The 18,770-nt window shown below is 41.0% G+C and overlaps 1 protein-coding gene across 2 annotated transcripts in view; it reads left to right on the top strand.

Moving 5' to 3' along the window:
- Positions 1 to 9,058: 9,058 nt before the first annotated feature.
- Positions 9,059 to 18,770, top strand: part of LOC140471163 (arf-GAP with GTPase, ANK repeat and PH domain-containing protein 1-like) — a 195,799-nt gene continuing 186,087 nt past the window's right edge. For both annotated transcript variants that reach the window (XM_072567044.1, XM_072567043.1), the window contains exon 1: positions 9,059 to 9,457. In XM_072567044.1, coding sequence (XP_072423145.1) covers positions 9,091 to 9,457 — 367 coding nt within the window. In that variant the 5' untranslated portion in view covers positions 9,059 to 9,090. The remainder of the gene's footprint in view (positions 9,458 to 18,770) is intronic.

Genomic DNA, 18,770 nt, shown 5'->3' with positions numbered 1-18,770 from the left:
TTATCTTAAGAAACCAAGTAGATAGAGCAAAGCTGTGAAGCCAAAGTGGCTCTAAAGAAGAAAATATAACTCCAAATGTTTCACCTACAATGAATTACTTTGAAAAGCAAACAAGTTTTTTTTTTCTGGCATTCTGTATGCAGCAAGCTCCCACAAACAAGATTCTTCTGTGTCTCCATCAACTTGGCAAGAGCCCTGTTGATCTTCATGTAAGTGGCAAATATTTGATCTCTGAAGACATAATTTTGAGAGGAGAACATAATGCTGAACTGAAATATAAAATGAATTTGTATCAAACCAGTGAAGCTCCCTGAAGTCTGCAAATAGTAACTCAAAGCTACTCATTTCAACCAATTTGCGCTATGATGGTCTCAAGAAATGAATTTCACATTTCACAACGACAGGACGTGCCAGAATGCTTTGCACCTGATGCCATACTTGTTGGACTGTTGCATTCCAGGTAAAGACTAATAAATGAGATCCATTTCTAATGTCATTACACAATTAGAAATACACACCATGTTGCTGACTATATAAGTTCTTGAACAAAGATTAAATTGATCCAGAAGGGATTTTCACCCTCCTCCTCAGGAAATATTTCTTAGAATCTTAATCATATACTGGATTTTTGCAGCAAACCATATACTTTACAGATATGTGATGTCTATATGTGAGTGAGTTAATTATTTCAATTCTTTTCTAAATGCTACAGAATTCTCTAATTCTCAGACTTCTGCAAAGCCATCTTTTGAGAAACAGCTTAAAAACTCAGATTTACAGTCTGAGTATGCTGACTTTCTCTTTGTGAAACATCAAAGACTACTTTTGCTTTTATCAGTTTGTGGAAGGTGTTCTACTTGAAAAGGCCAATGTACTGCACTGCCTTGTTTCTGTTTTACCTTTCTGACCCTTTGGTTTAATATTGGGTCCTCTAGTCTAATGCAAACTTTCAGGTATTTCAGAGTTCTATTTTAATTACACAACTTCTGCAATTTATCTGTTTGCTCAAATTGGACAGGAAGCATAATTTTCTCAAGGCTAGGTTTTGAAACATCAGTGTTCAATTGTATTAATTGGAACCAATGTATCAATTTTCTCCACCCCTAAACACTTGAATGTGACACATCAATGCAAAAATGCCATATTATTGGTAGACCAGTGAAAGTAAGCTGTGGAACCTCTCTCTCAAATATAAATGGTGGCAAAGGGAGACCTACATAGAACATTACAGCGCAGTACAGGCCTTTCGGCCCTCGATGTTGCGCCAACCTGTGAAATTAATCTGATGCCCATCTAACCTACACTGTTCCATTATTATTCATATGTATGTTCAATGCTCATTTAAATGCCCTTCACATCGGTGAGTTTACTACTGTTGCAGACAGGCTGTTCCATGCCCCTCCTACTCTCTGAGTAAAGATACTACCCCTGATATCTGTACTCTCTGATTATCTTGTACGTCTCAATTAAGTCACCTCTCAACCTTCTTCTCTCCAACGAAAACAGCTTCAGTTCCCTCAGCCTTTCCTTGTAAGACCTTCCTTCCATAGCAGGCAATATCCTACTAAATCTCCTCTGAACCCTTTCCAAAGCTTCCACATCCTTCCTATAATGTGGTGATTAGAACTGTACTCAATATTCCAGGTGCGGCCATACCAGTGTCTTGTTCAGCTGAAGCATGACCTTGTGGCTCCGAAACTCAATCCCCCTACCAATAAACGCCAACACACCACATGCCTTCTTAACAACCCTATCAACCTGGGTGGTAACTTTTAGGGATTTATGCACCTGGACACCAAGATCCTTCCCTCCTTTCCCCCCCCCCCCCCCCCCCCCCCCACCCCCGACAAGCAGTTTCCTCATTTCCCTTTCCCCCACCTCACCCCAGTTCCAAATTTCCAGCTCAGCACTGTCCCCGTGACTTGTCCTATCTTCTTTTCCACCTATCCACCCCGACCTATCACCTTCATCCCCTCCCCCAATCACCTATTGTACTCTATGCTACTTTCTCCCCACCCCCACCCCCACCCTCCTCTAGCTTGTCTCTCCACACTTCAGGCTCTCTGCCTTTAGTCCTGATGAAGGGCTTTTGCCCGAAACGTCAATTTTACTGCTCCTCAGATGCTGCCTGAACTGCTGTGCTCTTCCAGCACCACTCATCCAGAATCTGGTTTCCAGCATCTGCAGTCATTGTTTTTACCAAGATCTGTCTGTTCATTTACACTGCCAAGAATTTTACCTTTAGCCCAGTACTCTGCATTCCTGTTGCTTTTTCTGAAGTGAACTACCTCACACTTTTCCACATTAAACTTCCTAAGAGGGAAACCAGAGAATGCATATTCTGCTTGGAAAAGACAGACGAAGTTTACTACTGGGTGGAAAATGCTCCTTCAGGATCTTCACACAGCATTCTTGGAATGTGACACTGATCGTCATTGATGGTGTGCTGTTGCCCTCTAGTGTTCTTTATTGGAGAACATTGTGGGGATTTGGGACTTCCTTACAGTTAAAATTGAGGCTTACCATCTCTCAGACACACTTTCCAAGGAACTGCAACGTTCTTTTCTATTTCTGTTCCTTCTATTTATTCTTTCTATAATAATCCCCAAATTTAAAAATAACTATTTTTAGTATCACCCAAATTATTGCTTCCCCCCCACCACCATTGACTTCTCTCTTCTACGTCTCAAACTGAGTAACACCCTGCAATTTGTGCCACGGACCTTCATCCAAGTTTCTGAACAAAATTAGAAAATACTGTCATCCTGTCTAACTAGAATCTTTCAGTCTGTTTGTGTGGCCCAGCATGTCTCTCATTCAATTATTACCATCAAGCCAGGGGATCAACTCTGGTTTAGTGGAGAGTGCCGGAGTGCATGTCAGGAGCAGAACCTGGGATACCTAAAAGTAAGGTGTCAACCTGGTGAGGTTACCAAACAGGACTACTTGCATGTCAAACAGAATAAGCAGCAAGTAAGAGACAGAGCTAAGCGATCCCACAACCAGTGGATCAGATCTAAGGTCTGCGATCCTGCCACATCTAGTTGTGAATATTAATGAACAATTAAACAACTCAATGGAGGAGGAGACTCCACAAATATCCCCAATCTCAACAATGGAAGAGCAGAGTACGTCTGTGCAGACAAGACTGAAACATTTGCAGTATCCTTCAGCCAGAAGTGCCAAGTGGATGATCCATCTTGGCCTGCTGCAGTGATCCCTAGCATTACAGATACCAGTCTTCAGCCAATTTGATTCACTTCATGTGATATCAAGAAATGGTTGGAGGTACGTGATATTGCAAACATTATGGGCCCTGATAACGTTCTGGCAATAATACTGATGCCTTGTGCTTCAGAATTTGCTGCACACCTAGCCAAACTATTCTAGTAGAGCTATAACACTGGCATCTACCTGACAATGGGGAGAATTGCCAGGTATGTCCTGTGCACAAAAAGCAGGCCAAATCCAACCCAGCCAGCTACCACCCCATCAGTCTGCTTTCGATCATCAGTAAAGTGATGGATGGTATCATCAAGAGTGCTACCAAGCAGCACCTGCTCAGCAATAAGCTGCTTAGTGACGCCCAGTTTGGGTTCTACCAAGGCCACTCAGCTCCTGACCTCATTACAGCCTTGGTTCAAGTGTAGACAAAAGAGCTGAATTCCAGAGGTAAGGTGAGAGTGACTGCCCTTGACATCAAGGCCACATTCAAGTCTGGCATAAGGAGCCATAGCAAAACTGGAATCAATGGCAATCAGGGGCAAACTCTCCACTAGTTGGAGCCATAACTGACATATAGGAAGATGGTTGTAGTTGTTGAAGCTCAGTTATCTCACCTACAGGAAATCACTACAGGAGTTCCTCAGGGTGGTGTCCTAGGCCCAACCATCCTCAGTTCCTCCATCAATTACGTTCCCTCCATCTCAAGGTTAGGAGTGGGGATGTTTGCCGATAATTACATAATGTTCAGCAATATTTGTGACTCCTCAAATGCTGAATAAATCGATGTTCAAATGCAACAAGACCTAGACAATATCCAGGCTGGGGCTGATAAGTGGCAAGTAACAATCATGCCACACAAATGTCAGCCAATGACCATCTCCAACAAGAAACAATCCAACTACTACCCATTAACATTTAATAGTGTTACCATCACTGAATCCTCTACGATCAACATCCTGGGAGTTACCATTGACGAGAAACTGAACTAGACTAGCTATATACAGTAAATACAATGGCTACAAGAACAGGTCAGAGGCTAGGAACACTGCGGTAAGTAATTTACCTCATGACTCCCCAAAGCCTCTCCACCATCTACAAGGCACAAGCCAGGACTGTGCTGGAGTACAGTCTAGGAAAAGAATTTGCACAGAGAAAAACATCAACACAGACCTGGAGAGCAACTCTACAGAGGAAGATATAACGAGAAGATTTGACCACTGGCTGGTTTTAAAATTTGCATTTTTCAGTAAACCTTAATCGGGGGTTTTATCGGACTAGTATTATCGAAGAGAAAGTAAAAGTTAGGTTAAAGGAAGGAGTTGTAAATAGTTGTTAGTTAATTATTCTCTGTTATATTTTAAGAAGTAAAGTTGTTAATTTTTACTTTAAATAGTTCTTGGCCTCTTAAATTTTCACTGGTTACTGCACAGGATAAATCTCTCTGTGTTGCTGGTTTAAATTAAGCAGGGGAGGGGTTTACCTGTATTGTAACAGTTTTATTCTGAAGGTGAAAGGAGTACTGTACCTTTAAGAGAGTTAAAAGCTAGCAGAACTACCTGACAGCACCAAGTGATCTGAACAAGATATAATGTAACCTTGTGGTCCAGTAGCTATGGTAGCTGGTTCCCTTAAGACAACAAAACAAATTCAAATTCAGCCAATCAGTTTAAATTATACCTAAAAATACCAAGCTCCAATCAAGTTTGAATTTAGTATATTGACAATATTAAAAACCAATGAAACTGTGTGATGCTTTGGAGCATAAGACTGGGAAAAATTGAACAGTTGAGGGAGAACTGTCAAAAGGCCAACAGATGTAGGCTGCTAGTCAAAACTCTGTGAGAGGTTTCAGGTTCAAATCCTGGATGAGCCCCGATACTGTTATGACACAGGTTAAACCCCCCCCCCGCCTCCCCCGCTTAATTTAAATCAGCAACACAGAAAGTATTTATTTTGTGCAGTAATCTGTGAAAATTTGAGAGGCCAAGAACTATTTAGAGTGAAAATTAACAACTTTATTTCTCAAAGTGTAACAGAATAATTAACTCACAACTATTTACAACTCCTTCCTCTAACCTATCTTTTACTTTCCCTTCTAAAATACTAGTCTGATAAAACCCCTGATTAAGGTTTACTGAAAAACTCAAATTTTAAAACCAGCCAGTGGTCGAATCTTCTCATTATATCTTCCTCTGTAGAGTTACTCTCCAGGTCTGTGTTGATGTTTTCCTCTGTGCAAACTCCTTCCCTAGACCGGTACCTCTCAGAGAGTTTTGACTGTCACTTCTAGAAGAACTATCCACTTGTATAGTGTCTACATCCTGTCTATTAAAACGTTCCAAAGTACTTTTTATTTTAGGGATTTGTATTGTAATACTATTGTTTGGTAAACATGGCAACTATACTGCAACTTGTTAGCTGCCAAAAATCAATATAGACCAAATTCCCCACTGCCCTGTTGCTCAGTGATGCGTGAGTCTCTTAGCCCTGCTTAGTGGAAATGGGAAATTGCTGAGCCTGACACCTTGAGATGGGCAAGAGTTTGCGTGTATTAACTGAACAAAAGGAGAAAAGAGAGTTCCAACCTGAACAGGGGTTGGGAAGATGAGTGCCAGTTGGAACTGAGGGAAGAAGAATACCAGCTTGAACAAAGAAGTAGAGTGGAAGAAGATTAGTGCCAGTTTGAATGAGGAGATGAAAAAAATGATGGAGAAGAGTGCTGGACTGAGTTGTGAAAAACATAAGAACTTGGCCTTTACGTTACTTGTTTGCAGAGGACTAAATTCCATTCACAATGTTAAGGATCAGGAATGGAGTGGGGGTTGTATTTTCTATGAATATGAACTAGAAATAGCAATGTGGAATACTCCAGAAATGGTGGGAGGGGAGTAGGCAAATTATTATCCTATTTTCCTGTAGTCTGCGGGACATATCTGACCCTCCCTCTATATCTCCTAATTGATGCAGAGACTACGCTCTAAGTTTGAATTTCTGCCATCCCATAATGGCTGTGCATACCATCCAATCCAACTTACTAACTTGCTAACTTTTTCTTTTCCTTTCTGTAGTCTCGTTAATTGGGAGATCTTTGAAGTCATAACATTGGTTTCCATTCTGATGATACCCACACCATTCACTTCTACTTCAATACTTTAGACTGCTTGTTGAGAAGCCAATCTTGCATAAACCAAACTTTCTCTAGTTCAATACTTGGAGACCAAAACAATTGTTTTAATTCTCACCCACAAACCTTATTCCCAGCCACTGATTTTATCATCCTACTTGGCCACTGCCTTAGACTGAACTAAATGGTTTAAAATGTTGGCTTCCCATTTGCTAAACTTCTCCCACTCTGATACTTTTTAATGCCTACCTTTGATTTAGTATCCTATCCTCATGTCTCCACTTATGGTTCAGCATCAATTTTTGTCTAGTTATGTCCCTGCCTTGGGATGATTTTGCTATGTTAAAGACACTATATACTTGCAAATTATTATTATTGGTGAATTTTGTATGTGAAATTTCAATCTCCCTACCCTTGTGGCTCAAGATTGAGATTAGGCATAACTATACACTGCCAAGGAAGGGGAAGCCAAAAGCTTAGAAATTACATGCTGAAGGATTAGTTCTGGCTGACAGTTCAAATGGTATTACTTTGTATTTATGAGTGATATTGTGGTCTACGAAGTTATCCACATTTCATTTTGCTGGGAATTAAGAGAAAGTATTTCAAAAGCCAGAAACCTGAAATAGTATTAGAAAATGTTGGAAATACACAGTAGGTCTGTCAGACAAAAGTGCAGGCTGTTTGTCAGTTTCTGATCCTTTGTTCCCTGATGTGTGTTTCTGATCTCAAATTATGCTATTGCAAATGGTGGGGATTAACTAGTGGGAACCAAACATCTTCCAGTCAATTATTTCCATAACTATATATGGCCGTGTCTTCATTTTGTTTGACATTTGCCTTTGTACAGTTCACAAAAGAGCTGCTAAGTGGCTTCTATGTAACAGCATTGCAAATTAAGTAGTATGCAAACAGTTTAGAGTCAAAGTTAAAAATCACACAACACCAGGTTATAGTCCAACAGGTTTAATTGGAAGCACACTAGCTTTCGGAGCGATGCTCCTTCATCAGGTGGTAGTCAGTTTAGAGTCAGGCTTGGTTCATAGGTAGCTTTGCCAGTCTGAGTCAAAAGGCCATAGATTCAAAGTTCACTCCATAGACTTATACACCTAATTCTGGTTGACACCACCAGTGCAATATCAATGGAGTGCTGCATTTCAGACAAGACGTTAAAACATCTGAACCTACCTTCTTAGGAATATAAAAGATCCCAATGGCATTACTTGAAGAGCAGAAAAGATCTCCCCAATGTCTTGGCCACCAAAAGCAATAGCACGTTATCTGGCCGTTTTATCTCATTTCTATTTATGGATGCTTGTTGTCACATAATGGCTGCCATATTTTCAATTAATAACAATAGCCACACTTTAGAAGTACTTCACTGGCTATAAATTGCTTTAGGGCATCCTGATGTTGTGAATGGTGTTCTTGAAAAGCGCATCTTTTGTGCAATTTTTACACATTTTGTGTGTTGCTTGAGGGCTGCTTGTACCAGTGGCTGTCCTACTGGTCATGGACCAAGATTGGGATTGGCTGATACCATCTCCTCACTGTAGAATCACTCTGGTAAAATGCACAATTGACAAATCAGTGAGGTACCAGAAAGCTATTTTATCTGTTGCTTAACACAGTACCTACTACTCACAGAAAATAGATTTTTTAAAAAATGTATACAAGATATTAGTTATGGCTGGAATTATGATGTTTAATGAAGTTTATGCTTTAAGGTCACTGCTCTCTGTTCTCTCTGTGCGGAAACAATTTAAGATGTGCTATTAACTACAAATATATCTCTGGCTCAATTAGATAAACATAGTGTAAAAATTAAAACTCAATACTTATTGGTTTCTGGCGTGTGCTGAACCCTTGTTAGATGTCACTGAGCAAATCTGCAATTAAAAAAAACAGAATTCTGGAAATATTCAGCCAGTCAGGCAACGTTTTTGGATAAAGAACCATGGTTAATTGACCAGATTTTAACTCTTCAGGGAAAGGGGTTTGAATGAGTTATACCACTGCCCGTTAACGTTTCAAGTCCGTGACTATCAGAAATCTGATGACCGCGCCTTGTCATCTCACCTTTGCCCCTTGAATCCCCTGTGAACGACGACACTCACCCATTTTAACAGGGAGGAAGGGAAACTGAGACGAGGAGGACGGGAACGAGAGAGACAATAATGGGGAATTTTGAAGGAATTAACGTCTTAAAGATGCTTAGAAACTTGAAGCGATTGAATTTCATCGTGAATGCAAAATCAAATTTACCAACGGCCTCGACCCATGTAATTGTGTCCTTCGCTGCTGTCATCCGGATGCGTTTTCATGTTGAGTGTTTGCAGACTTTAAACGTAATACTTGAAGATCATTTAAATGACGGGTAAACAATCACCAAGGACCCGCCAGTTACATGGCACACCGTCCAAGCCGATTTAGTGGATAATGATGAGCTTCGTATGCTCATAAATGGTGAATAAAATGCATCCTGGCCAGCAGCACTGGGGTCAGGACAGTGTGTGTAGCAGCTGTCATCTCAGCTGCTTGAGTGAAGCGCTTCGGTTGGTGAACTAGTCATGCACAGTTTGGGGACTCTGAACGTCGTGAGGGCAATTAAACTTTCTTTTTAATCATTGTACTTTCCTAAACTTTGCACCGAGGTCGCAGCAGGAGCTTGACGTCAGTGGAGCCAGTGTCAGGAGGACGTAGTGAAACTGCCACAGGTTGGGAGTTGCGGAAGTGGCTGTATGCACGAGGTGCGAGCTGAGCACTACGTTGCAGCCTCGCGAACAAGTGGAAAGGATTTCAAAAGTCCCTTGCGTTCAAACAGTTCTTTATTTATTTTATATGGGTCGGAGAAGGGGCTAGCGTGTGACCAGAAACAGTATGGGGGAGATCTGCGCCCCCGCAGGGACGAGCACAACATACAGGGAGGCACAGCACAGGAGGAGATGAATTCTCAAAAGCAGTTGACCCATTCCGTGGCCATTCGTGGCGAAATCCAGAGGTTCGAGAGCGTCCAGCCGAATGTTTACAACGTCTACAAGTTACTGCGACGCGTTCCCGATCCCTCGCTGCGGAACACCATTCAGCAACTTGTTACACGCATTGAAGGTGAGCAGATGCATCTGCCTGGAATTTTAGCTGAGAACACACACACCACCAGCTTTTTAAAACAAAATACCTCTTACTTTTGACGCGATCTGTTTAACGGAATCTCTCACCGTTTTTGAAACGGTTCGAATTGTGTCGTAAATGCGCAGGTTAATTGCAAAGTTTTATTTTAAAATTTCCCCCAATTACCCTCGCTGCCTTGTTTCCACAGCTGCTGCAGTATCCCTCAGTGATCTAATACAATCCTTGAAGCTGTGATGTAAACTTCATCGTGGGAACATTTTTAATTGTATCCCAGGCAGTGGGTTGTGACGCGATGCGTTTTTGTCTCGAGGTAGCGCACGGTAAATTCGAGCAGTTCTTCCATATGGTTCAATGGGATGTCGGACAGGTGTAATTTCGCACTTTCAGGGCGTCTTGCCATTGAACATCAGTAAAGCGAAGCAACTGTTCAGTTTCCCAACACTAGGATCTGTTTTCTTTTAAACCTAGAAGCTGATTATGGATGCCTGTGTAGTAAATAGTTTTTGCTTGTTTGTGTGATGTTTTATTTGCTTACATCTGAGTGTCTCCAGGAGTGTTTTGTTTCTTGATTTAACTCCCCCCCTCCCCCACACTTACAGCTACACGATTAAAACTCCATTGACTAAGGCTTTAAAATAGTTTTATATTTGAATATGTTTTTATGAAATTGGACGTTCTCTGTTCATTGAATGCTGTCTGCATTTGCTGAAGTAGGAGGAACATAGGCCTCCCTTGTTTGTCTGTGTAATTATCCAGGAGGTTGCTGGACTTGTGCCAAATCTCCAGAGCAGATTTACCTGAAGTTCTGAACCAAATATTGCTTGTTAACGTTTGAGGGGAGGAAATCATCACAAGCAAAATAATTTCCCAAAGAGCAATGGATAGAGAAAATTAAGTATTGAAGAATGGAATTTAGTTGAAGCCAATCCTGTTGTCATTCCTTATTTGGAAGAAAAATATGGTGTGAAGATAGGATTGAGATGGAATGCAGCAAGTACCTCTTACTCTGACACCAGAATGTCAACAAAAATCCCATCAGATTTCAAAAATTGTTGCTGGATACATAATAAATTAGTTCTGAGGAATAGTCACTGTTTTGTATCCAACAATGACATCCATTTTGCCTACAGTAAAGCAATAAATTACAACGACAGTGTTTTTGACGGTATTGGTTGAGGAGGTGAGGAATGTTGCTCAGAACACTGGGAGAACAACCAACTTTTTTTTGTTAAACATACCGCAATACAAAGAAAAGGATAACATCTGTTCCCAAATGGTTTACTTTTAAAAATTCATTGGTTTAATTCCTGCAATGAGGACACCAGATCAGGCAAATACCTTGACTGGAAATATAACTGTTTCTATTTTCTGCAGTGTGGAAGATCCAAGCTGTTAAATGCCCAATCTTATCTGCTGCAAGCATCAGTTATATATTGGTAAATGATATAATTTGTTGATCTGCATTTTTCAGTTTGGCATTTAGAACTGTATGTAAAATAACTGAGGAAGGAAGTGGTCTCGCACAGATTCAGCCCACAGCAAGGGCCTACTTGCTTTAGGGGAGTGTAGAACAAGAATGAGATCTTAACTTGGTACAACCTACTTACACTGCTGTAAAAAGAAATCTGTATCAAAAAGCATGATTTTACAATTCCAAAATTATCAACAAAACACCAATGGAGAAATGGGTTATCTATCTGGTTCCTATTAAATCACCAAGTTAAACTCTTGTCATCAAACAAATTGATAATGCCTAACGTTTGTTGTACTGTCAGCAAATATCAGTGCTGACTACTATTGTTGTGTACAAGTGACAGCAACTTCAGTGTTCACACATACACAGACAAATTCAGAAATCAGCAAGTTGTTATCTGTACAGCGTACTATCCCACAGGGTGTACTTTTTCAGTCTTCACATATACAATTAATGCAGAATCAATGACTTGACATGAATTTAACCTTTTTGTTTATTGTTCTTACTGTAAAAAAATTGAAAATATTAAGACTTGACAAATGGAGTGCAACCAATTTTTAAGACCGTAGGAGCAGAAATTAGGCCATTCAGCCCATTGAGTCTGCTCCACCATTCAAACATGGCTGATAAGTTTCTCAACCCCATTCTCCTCATAACCCTTGATTCTCTTGATAATCAAGAACCTATCTATCTCAGTCTTAAATTTACTCAATGACTTGGCCTCCACAGCCTCCTGTGGCAATAAATTCCATATATTCCCCACTCTCTGGCTGACAAGGTTTCTCCTTATCTCCATTCTAAAAGGTCTCCCCTTTACTCTAAAGATGTGCCCTCAGGTGCTAGTCTCTCCTACCAATGGAAACATCTTCCCAACATCCACTCTGTCCAGGCCATTCAATATTCTGTAAGTTTCAATTAGTTCCCCCTCATCCATCTAAATTCCATCGCGTATGGACCCAGAGTCCTCGAACATTCCTCATTTGTTAAACTTTTTATTCTTGGGACCATTCTCGTGAACCTCCTCTGAACATGCTTCAGGGCCAGTACGTCCCTCCTGAGATATGGGGCACAAAACTGCATTCAACATTCCAAATCTGGTCTGACTGGAGCCCTATAGAAGTACATCCCTACTTTTATATTCAAATCCTCTCAAAATAAATGCCATAATTGCATTTGCCTTCCTAACTACTAACTCAACCTGCAAGTTTACCTTGAAAGAATCCTGGATTAGAATTCCCAAGTCTCTTTGCATTTCAGACTTCTGAATTTTCTCCCCATTTAGAAAATAGTCCATGCCTCTTTTCTTCCTACCAAAGTACATGACCTCACACTTTCCCACGTTGTACTCCATCTCCACTTCTTTGCCCACTCTCCTAACCTGTGCAAGTCCTTCTGCAGCCTCCCCACCTCCTCAATGCTACTTGTTCCTCTGCCTATCTTTGTATCATCTGCAAATGTAGCCAGCATGCCCTCAGTTCCTTCATCTCAATCGTTAATATATAAAGTGGAAAGTTGTGGTCCCAACACTGCCTTGCGGAACACCACTTGTCACTGGCTGCCATCCTGAGAAAGACCCTTTTATCCCCACTCTCTGCTTTCTGGGTACTAAGTCATAATTAATGCTGAACAATCTATGGACTCAGAAAATTGGAGTGTCTCACCTCAAATAACATTTTAAACATTCCATGATATTAAAATCATTTTTTAAAAATTAGGTTTAATTTGAAGTTGAAGTACTTATGTATGTATTTGAATCTTTTAGATTACTGTAAAGCAATTAAGTAGTGATTTATTATCTCTCCTTTTTTACTCCCTGATTTGCTGTCTTTGAGAGTTCTTTGATTCAGTTGGCTGCTGAGCTGATTGAATATTTTGCTGTCCCCTCAAAAGACTTATGTTGGCAATGTTCTTCAAATTCAACACTGAGCACTATGTCCTTGTTGCTGACTGCATAGTCAGGTCCATCTGTGTCTCTGCACCCCCTACGCTGTCTGTCGTTGCACCCATCACTTCTATAAACAGCATTCTGTAAACCTTACTTGTGTGTGAATTTGTTATGCCCCATTACAGTTGTGCTCCAAATGGATAAATAGAACAGTCTAAGTCTGGAATTACACTGTATTAGTGCTGCTGCCACCACCCTGACACCTGCCTTGGTTCTGAGCCTTAAATGAAGCAGTACCTAAAATATCTGATCAGCACAGACCAAGAATTTGCAAGATCACATTTTCAATCCCTGGTCTCTGCTGATGAAGCTGATCTACTACTGACCTTCTCAAAGGTGACAGTATTAGTCACAATGATTCTGCAGGTGTAAATGGAAAGTCTGCCAGAGTTCCTGCTTTGGGTCACTATCCAGTAACTGGATTTGGCAGGTCTGTGTGGACACTGGATGAAGTCAGGATTGGGCTTACTTGTGATGTCTGCTGTTATCAAATAGTCTCCTGGCACACAGAAGCCATGATAAAAAATGAATAATGGTCCACAAGTTCAATTTAGAAACTGGCAGTTGAAGACTAAGGCTCTACCATGAAATATTCTCAGGAAAGTGGGAAGATTGAGATTGAATTTAGGAACTGACAATGGAAGATCACATCCAAACTCCATGTCAAGTTAGGGAGCTATGGAGAATAAATTGACAGTGCTAACTATTCTCAAAAGATCATGGAAGTAAATTTCTCTCATCAAAAGTGAATGTAGCTTTACTCTGCGTTGGTCCATGTTATACTTGCTGTGACACCGCTTTCACTTGCATGCCTCATGACATGGGAACTTTGCTATTTTTTTCCTCTGCTTTTCATCTAGGAAATGGATACTCTGGGCTGTTTCCATAACAGAGATCTTTTTAATACAGAGGATTCATTAGTCTCCTTCCTAACTGTCCAGTTGGATGTCAACGAAATACAATGTGTTGGGGCAAGGGGGGAATGGGTGTACCCCATTAGATGTCTGGCTGGTTACATGGAGGCTTGAGCTCTGATCTGCTTGCTGAGTGCTGTTGGCACTGGATCACCAAATTGTCATGGTCCATTCTTTAGCTGTGACATCCTCCACTTTTTTTTAGTACAATCCAGTCCGCTTCCTCTTTAAAAAAAAATAGATCAAATAAAGTAGCTTTATCCTAAGCTGTGGCATTTTATTTTTAAAAGCTGTGTTAAACTCCTGAGTTCATGAAATGTTGAGTCTCTTTTACATATCCTGGTTAGAAACTGGAAAAATCAGAATAATGGCATAACTGTGTGATATAGATGGATATATCAGTAAATACTCTTTGCAACATGAGAATTGCCCATATGACCAGTTGGATTCTAGCTTCATCCATGGTCTATGCTTATCTGTTTAGACAGGCTGAAAGATGTTAAAAGTCTGCGTCTGTGTGGACGACGGACAGCTTGTTTTTTAAAAAAGCAAAATTTTGCTACTCAAAAAAAGTCCACAGTTGTTTTTTTTCTCCTGATGAATATTCAGTGACTCCTGTTGCAAAATGTGCTATGTGGTTATTGGGTGAGGACAAGAGTGGACTAAGCTCTGATGGCCCTGTTATTGAATGGCCTGCCAACATGCCTTCTCTGGCTAGTGCTTGAAGAATGGTGACTTGAAGAATGGCTAGCATTTGTAGAACTGTACATCAAGAAGAAGTTAGCACTTGCACCAGTTATGTAGTCAGTGTGAAAACATATTGTATCTAATGACTGTGTAACCTGCATCTTTCCAGCTGTTTGTGTTTTGGCAGGGCCAGAAAACACTCAAAAATGTTAATGCTGCACCCTGGAGAACGACACAATTTAAAAGTTTGTGCAAAAGACCCTGCATAGGCCCCCCTCACCATCATAGAGAAAAATTACTGGGATAGATTGTTTTAAAAATCCAGTCAGAAGGAGGCCTGGCCGAGCTTGTGTTTTAACTGCACCGATAGAGGCGGGCCGCAGGAACTTTGAGCGTTCAAGGTATCCACGAGCCTCAATCATTCTTAATTTGGATTTTAGAGATTCCCATGCTAAATGTAAACATTGCAGGTTTCACACTGCACAATGAAATACATCAGACTTTATGACACATAGCAGTAGCAGTAAAATTGGCTCTATAGGTACACTGAACAGAAAAGATACTGTTCAGATGTGAAATGTTGCAAATATGTCAGGCTGCGGATGTGGGAGGTGGGCGGGGGCAGGAAACAGACAGAAGGTTGAATTACAAACTGCATGGTTTTGTGGTCCTTGAGCTTTTATTTCTTATGAACGATAGGTTTGAACAGAAGGCTGAAAAAATCCCACTATCTTCTGAAGGATTGAACAGGATCATGCCTACATCTTATCACTAAAGGAGACTAGATCCATAAGCACTTGACTGCTATGCTACCAGATCTGAATCATGTTCTCCCTGAGAAATCCATTTCCTGTTCATGTCTAATGTTATTTTCTTGTCTAATTCTGGCAACTGTCCAAAATAAGGTTTTCTGTGCATGTAATGTTGAATAATCCCATCCACTGTATGCTTTGCGAGAAACCTTGTATCATATGTTGAGTGTTGACATTATCATTGACATATGAAAATATAGGAGGCATGGTTGCTAAGTTTGCGTATGACACCAAAATTGGTGGCATAGTGGACAGTGAAGAAGGTTATCTAAGATTAGAAAGAAATTGTGATCAATTGGGTCAATGGGCTGGGGAGTGGTGGATGGAATTTAATTCAGAAAAATGCGAGTTATTGCATTTTGGCAAAGCAAACAAGGCTGGGACTTACTACCCAGGGCCCTACCATCAATTGTATGTTGTAGAACAGAGCGACCTAGGGATTCAGGTACATAGTTCTTTGAAATTTGCGTCATAAGTAGACAGGGTGGTTAAAAGCATTTTGCATGCTTGTCTTCATTGCTCAGAACTTTGAATAGGAGTTGGGGCATCATCTTGAGGTTGTATAGGACATTGGTGAGGCCTGTTCTGGAATACTGTGCCCAGTTCTGGTCGCCTTGTTATAGGAAGGATATTATTAAACTGGAGACAGTTCAGAAAATATTTACCAGGATGTTGCTGGGAATGGAGGGTTTGAGTTATAAAAATAGGCTGCATAGGCTGGAACCTTATTTTACTGGTTATAGGTTAAAATTAATGATGTTTTATCTCAATGCAAAAGTTTGATTCAAGATAGAAAAATTAATGACACAAACAGAATAATTAGCTTAGTCTAATAGCAATTATAGAGACTTGGTTGCATGGTGACCAAGATTGGGAACTAAATATTGCGCTGTAGTTGTTGTTTAAAAAACACAAAATAGTACAGGAGGGGGGATTGTGGTGGGGGTGGACTTAATCATAAAGGATGAAATAAGAACAATACTGAGAAAGGATGTTAGCTTGGAAGAGCAGCAAATAGAATCAGTATCGGTGAAGATGAGAAATAGTGGGACAGAAAACTAAAAGTAGTTTATAGGCGTCTTAACAGTAGCTGTACTATTGGACAGAATGCTAATACATAAGAGGAACTTATAACAATATAATGTAATAATCATAAGGGGACTTAAATCTTCATGTGATTGGACAAATTAAATTGACAGTTGTAGTTTGGAGGACAGATTAATAAAATGCATTTGAAATAGTTTTCTAGAACAATTCATTCTGGGGAAAAAATGGAACATGCAACTTTAGATTTTGTCTTCTGAAAGGAAACAGAATTGCTTAGTAATCTAATAATGAGGGTTTTTCTAGGGAAGAGTGACCATGATTTGGTAGAATTTCACATTGAGTTTGAGAGTGATGTGCTTAAATCTGAAATAAGTGTATTAAACATAAAGCCATTACATGGGTATGTATTTGATGAATGAACTCTATGCATATCCAGCCACTTTGAGTTGGTGTCCACAATGACTAAGAACTTTGAGCCCGTGAAAGGACCTGCATAGAGATGTACAGCACGGAAACAGTCCCTTCGGTCCAACTCGTCCATGCCAACCAGATATCCCAACCCAATCTAGTCCCAATTGCCAGCACCTGGCCCATATCCCTCCCTGTTCATATACCCATCCAGATGCCTTTTAAATATTGCAATTGTACTAGCCTCCACCACTTCCTCTGGTAGCTCATTCCATACATGTACCACCCTCTACATGAAAACGTTGCCCCTTATGTCCCTTTTATATCCTTCCCCTCTCACCCTAAAACTATGCCCTCTAGTTCTGGACTCCCCCACCCCAGGGAAAAGACTTTTCTATTTACCCTATCCATACCCCTCATGATTTTATAAACCTCTATATGTTCACCACTCAGCGTCCAAATCTCTGGGGAAAACAGCCCTAGCCTATTCAACCTCTCCCTATAGCTCAAATCCTCCAACTCTGGCAACATTCTTGTAAATCTTTTCTGAACTCTTTCAAGTTTCACAACATCTTTCTGATAGGAAGGAGACCAGGTTGCAGCTGGGCTTACTGGGATTTCCCACTGGAATGCTCTCCAGTGCTGAATCATGGCTGGTGAGGAACTGCAACAGAACGGCTGGGTTTTGCTTGGTCTGTGGTGGTGGTGGTGGAAGGGAGGGGGTTTGTGGAGAGAAGAGAGAAGAAAGTAGAGAGGAATAAAGGTTGAGAAGAAGATAAGGGAGGAGGGTTGGCAAGGATCCCACAGAAGTGAATGGGGGAGGCTTCTCAGGGAATAGTGGCAGAAACGTGTAACCGAGTCCAGGGTTTACCCGGCCATTCTCACAAATGTGGGGGCAGCTGCTGGTAGTAATTTTTGTCCTTGTTGGCACTCAGGGCACTGCCCGACCAATACGGCCATGTCTGCATCCAATCCTGGTCACCAGACATAACTTCTCACCAGCACCTTCATTTTGGAAACCCCCAGATGACCCTGGTGGAATTCGGCTGGTATCAAGTGGCAACCTTTGCTCAGGACAATCACTCTTGCTCCCCATAATAATATGCCAGCCTCTATGGTGATAGATCTCGCTGGGTCCAGAAAGGTTTCAATTCTGGTTGTGATGGCCTTTCTGTTTTCCCAAACAGGATCTTTTTGTGTCCACAGTCTGATATTGTCAGTGGTGACCGGAAGAGTGTCCAGAAAGTTTAAAACCAGAATGGACTCTTCCAGTGGCGGCACCACTGGTGGTGTATTCGCAGTGAGAGGTGGCTCAGGTTTTCCACACTTGCTACTTGGCCTCCCAGATGGTGTTCCAACTTGCTGTTTCAAGTCCGCGTACTGGCACCAACTTCAATGGCTTGCTGGGCCGACCTCGAGAAAATTTTGATCGTTTAGCTGAGGCTTGCCTTTGTTTTGGAGCTTTGATGTGGGCTGACATCGGGTCCCTCTGTTCACGGTATGTCCTGAGTGAGGCTATGCAATTGCTTTCACTCAGGTGGCGTCCCTCAAGCTCATTTGGCCTGGCGAGGGTATCCATTTCCATGAGCATACCCTATAACTCATATGCTCAACTTGCCATATTTTCTAATGTCAAAGCCAGTTGCAATACCTGTTTGAAGTCCAGTTGGGCTTCAGTTAGTAGGCGTTTTTGCATGGTTACATCATTAATCCCACTTTCGTTGTGACTGAAACAACTCAACAAAAGCTGGTATCCCATCAAGTCATCCTGTTTATGCAGAGTTAAAAATCGCACAACACCAGGTTATAGTCCAACAAGTTTATTTTGAAGTACAAGCTTCGGGAGTGCTGCTCCTTCATCACTAACTATTTGACAAAGGAACAGCGCTCCCAAAGCTTGTACTTCGAAATAAATCTGAACTATAACCTGGTGTTGTGTGATTTTTAACTTCGTCCACCCCAGTCCAGCACTGCACCTCCACATTTTTGTTTATGCATGCAT

The sequence above is a fragment of the Chiloscyllium punctatum genome, chromosome X (genome assembly GCF_047496795.1).
Source record: "Chiloscyllium punctatum isolate Juve2018m chromosome X, sChiPun1.3, whole genome shotgun sequence".
NCBI lineage: Eukaryota > Metazoa > Chordata > Chondrichthyes > Orectolobiformes > Hemiscylliidae > Chiloscyllium > Chiloscyllium punctatum.
Note: the sequence above shows the minus strand (reverse complement) of the source record. Positions and strands in the feature narration are given on the sequence as shown.